General features: G+C 37.4%; 1 protein-coding gene across 1 annotated transcript; it reads left to right on the top strand.

Annotated features, from left to right (window-relative positions):
- On the top strand, positions 1-507 carry LOC104439949 (lachrymatory-factor synthase). The gene has a single exon (XM_010052946.3). It carries the CDS (start codon positions 1-3, stop codon positions 505-507), a length of 507 nt encoding a protein of 168 aa, XP_010051248.3.
- The last annotated feature ends 1597 nt before the right edge of the window (positions 508-2104 follow it).

Genomic DNA, 2104 nt, shown 5'->3' with positions numbered 1-2104 from the left:
ATGGCGGAAGAAACCCAGCCAAGATGGGAAGGCAAGCTCACTGCTGAGCTGAAAGGGCCAACACCAGAGCAAGTGTGGCCATTCTTGGCGGACTTCTGCAACCTCCACAAGTTGCTTCCCACCCTCGACACGTGCCACCAAGTTGAGGGCGTCCTGGGCCAGCCGGGCCTTGTCCGGTATGTCGCCTCCACCACGTTTGGCGATGACTCAGACTCGTCGAAGATCAAGTGGGCCAATGAGCGCCTCCTCACAATGGACCCTAGTGACAAGTGCTTCAGCTATGAGGTATTGGACAACAATCTTGGATTCAAGTCCTACGTCGCCACAATTAGAGTGATGCCCATGAATGATGGGGATGGTAAGATGGTCGGGTGCATGATTGAGTGGTCTTTTGTGGTTGATCCTGTTGAGGCTTGGGGGGTCCAAGATATGAAGTCTTTCTTTGATTTTTGCCTCCAATCAATGGCCAAGAAGATAGAAAGTGCAATTCAAGAAACTAGTGGGTGAATTGAGAAAGATGCGATTCCTCCTGTTGATTGACTATGCATGCTTTTAATAATTTCAGTAAGATTGTGTTTGATATCTTAAGGTCATGTTTTGAATTTCTTGGAAGTCTAATCTCATCATGAATCTCCTTTTTCTTTGCTTCATCTTGTTTTTTTCCCTGACTTTTTATATGCGTATTGATGGTTAAATGTTTTCAATTAATTATGTAGGCTCATCTCTTGCGAAATTTCTATATGCTGAATTTTTTCTTTTCATAATATATTAGTTAGGTTATAAGTGTAGATGTAGCTAGTCCCCCCTCTTCCAAAAAAATTATGCCAACCTGATGAAGCGATTTTGATCCCATGTGCTCATTATGAGAATTGACTTTCACTGTCCGTGTCAGCTAAGCTAGCTTTTTGCTCCTTCAGAAGCCAATTTACAAGTATATGTAAATCAATTAGTTGCTCACCATCTCATGTTGCTCCAATTTCCATAATGACTTTGTTCCATTTGTTAATGGAAGTTAATTGATCTTGCAATTCAAACCTAATGTAACAAAAAGAAAATATCAAAAAAATCAATAAGCAACAAAAAAGGACAATAGTAATTTATATGGTTTAATCTGAAATCAGTATGTACTCCCTAAAGAGAGTCACCCACGAAAAAATCCATTATGAATCAGGAGATTTACAACATTACACTTGCTCAATTGTTCAATCATTCTCAAGTGTTTCTTAGTCCAATTCATATAACAATGAAAACAATCCAGCAAATTTTATCTCATAATCTCTTACAAAGAACTCTCTCAAAAAAGTCATATAGAGAGAACCTTAGCACTTTGATCGTTTGCTCTAATGTGTACGAACCGAGAAAAATATTGTTTATGTTCTTCTACGAATTGACTACTCATACTGGGAAATTTGGATTTTCTTCATTTTATATTTAATGTAAGATCAAGCTTTAATCAAGTTTCGGACTCCACTAAATTTGCTCGGAGATAATGTTCCAATCGGAGGACATTCAAAATACAGCCAATACTTCTACCAGGGAGTTGCATCTACAGGCTTAAATTCAAGGCATAGATTAGCACTAAATAAGGTGCTTAACTTTTTATAGGAAAGTAATAAAAAAATCATAGATTTTAATAAGGCTAATTTTTAGATCCACGACTAGTACAACAGAACTTTTACACACTCACAATTGGATTATTGACATGCATACTTGAAGGTAAGAATGTAACCAAATTCTTTCACATAGCAATCTTCCAACAATAAATTTGTAAATCAATTTTGTTTTATTTTTATTATTCATCATTTTGCTTTTCTTCTTTCTTTTCCCCTCTTCCTTGAGGAGGGTCATCACCCTCTCATCGAATCTTCTCGCATTCATCAAAGGACACTCTTAGGTTTATCATCTTAAAATGGAACAAGAAGAATGGAACTTCTTCAAATTCCCTTTCCTTTAATCAGATCAAAACAAAATCAAACATTTGAAAGCAGAAAGCTAAAACCTATTGATTATGTGGTGAAGCCATCCATGATGGAAAGATATCAGTAGATAGAGAGAATTCGACTGATTGATGGGAGCACTCATCGTGATGCTCTGATTTTGCCCC

This window comes from Eucalyptus grandis, chromosome 3 (genome assembly GCF_016545825.1).
Source record: "Eucalyptus grandis isolate ANBG69807.140 chromosome 3, ASM1654582v1, whole genome shotgun sequence".
Taxonomy (NCBI): Eukaryota; Viridiplantae; Streptophyta; class Magnoliopsida; order Myrtales; family Myrtaceae; genus Eucalyptus; species Eucalyptus grandis.
Note: the sequence above shows the minus strand (reverse complement) of the source record. Positions and strands in the feature narration are given on the sequence as shown.

Bases quoted from the DNA above. Each gene is read 5' to 3' on its own strand.
- LOC104439949 (XM_010052946.3), top strand. From the start codon at position 1: ATGGCGGAAGAAACCCAGCCAAGATGGGAAGGCAAGCTCACTGCTGAG.